General features: G+C 46.7%; 2 protein-coding genes across 4 annotated transcripts in view; one reads left to right on the forward strand and one right to left on the reverse strand.

Annotated features, from left to right (window-relative positions):
- Positions 1-690, forward strand: part of lrrfip1a (leucine rich repeat (in FLII) interacting protein 1a) — a 51,931-nt gene that overhangs the window by 46,368 nt on the left and 4,873 nt on the right. The gene's annotated exons all lie outside the window — the stretch shown is intronic.
- The window catches only part of tyw5 (tRNA-yW synthesizing protein 5), an 8,348-nt gene that overhangs the window by 70 nt on the left and 7,588 nt on the right, over positions 1-690 (reverse strand). For all 3 annotated transcript variants that reach the window (XM_032529525.1, XM_032529524.1, XM_032529526.1), the window contains one exon: positions 1-424. This exon is cut by the window's left edge and continues 70 nt beyond it. In XM_032529525.1, coding sequence (XP_032385416.1) covers positions 90-424 — 335 coding nt within the window. In that variant the 3' untranslated portion in view covers positions 1-89. The remainder of the gene's footprint in view (positions 425-690) is intronic.

Below are 690 nucleotides of genomic sequence, written 5' to 3' on the forward strand. Positions count from 1 at the left end.
TAAAAAGAACATTGATATAGGACAACATGAGGGTTAAAGAAATGCGGATAAACCAGAGCAGGTTTTTCTCCTATCCAGGACCACGTGGACTAGCCAGACCCTCCTTCGCTGTGGAGGAAGGTCTGGCTATGTGAGGCTAACTGCTGGGTAATGTCCTGTGTAGTTGTGTTCGGGACATTGTCCCAATATGTCCTTTTTTGAATCCGCTGTATCATCCGCCGCCCGTAGAAGTCCCGATACTCGTCTGGGAGCTCATCCAGGGTGTGCAGGGCTCTCTCCAGGGCCTGCAGGGCTCGGGTGGCGGCCACAGGGTCTTTATTCCCGTACGGGTCCTTCCTGTCGTAGCTGGCGGCCGGCAGATGGCGCCAGAACACATTCACCCCCACGCCGAACTGCAGGGCCAGGGTGTTATGGAACCACAGGGCTGAGGACAACAGGGACACGGGACCATGTCAAATCCTTAATATATAAGAACCAGTTCCTGAAACTCAGTGGAATCATTAATATGTACAGTATGTAGAGCAGGTAACTGCTTGATGTGTTTTTAATATTAACCCTTGTGTTGTTCTCCTGGGTCAAAACAAACAAACAAATTTTTTATTAATGATGACTTTCATTGACTTTGTTGGGTGTTTTATTTAGTCTTTTAGCATTTTAATTATTTTTTTTAATGGTTTCAAACCAGTATCC

The sequence above is a fragment of the Etheostoma spectabile genome, chromosome 11 (genome assembly GCF_008692095.1).
Source record: "Etheostoma spectabile isolate EspeVRDwgs_2016 chromosome 11, UIUC_Espe_1.0, whole genome shotgun sequence".
NCBI lineage: Eukaryota > Metazoa > Chordata > Actinopteri > Perciformes > Percidae > Etheostoma > Etheostoma spectabile.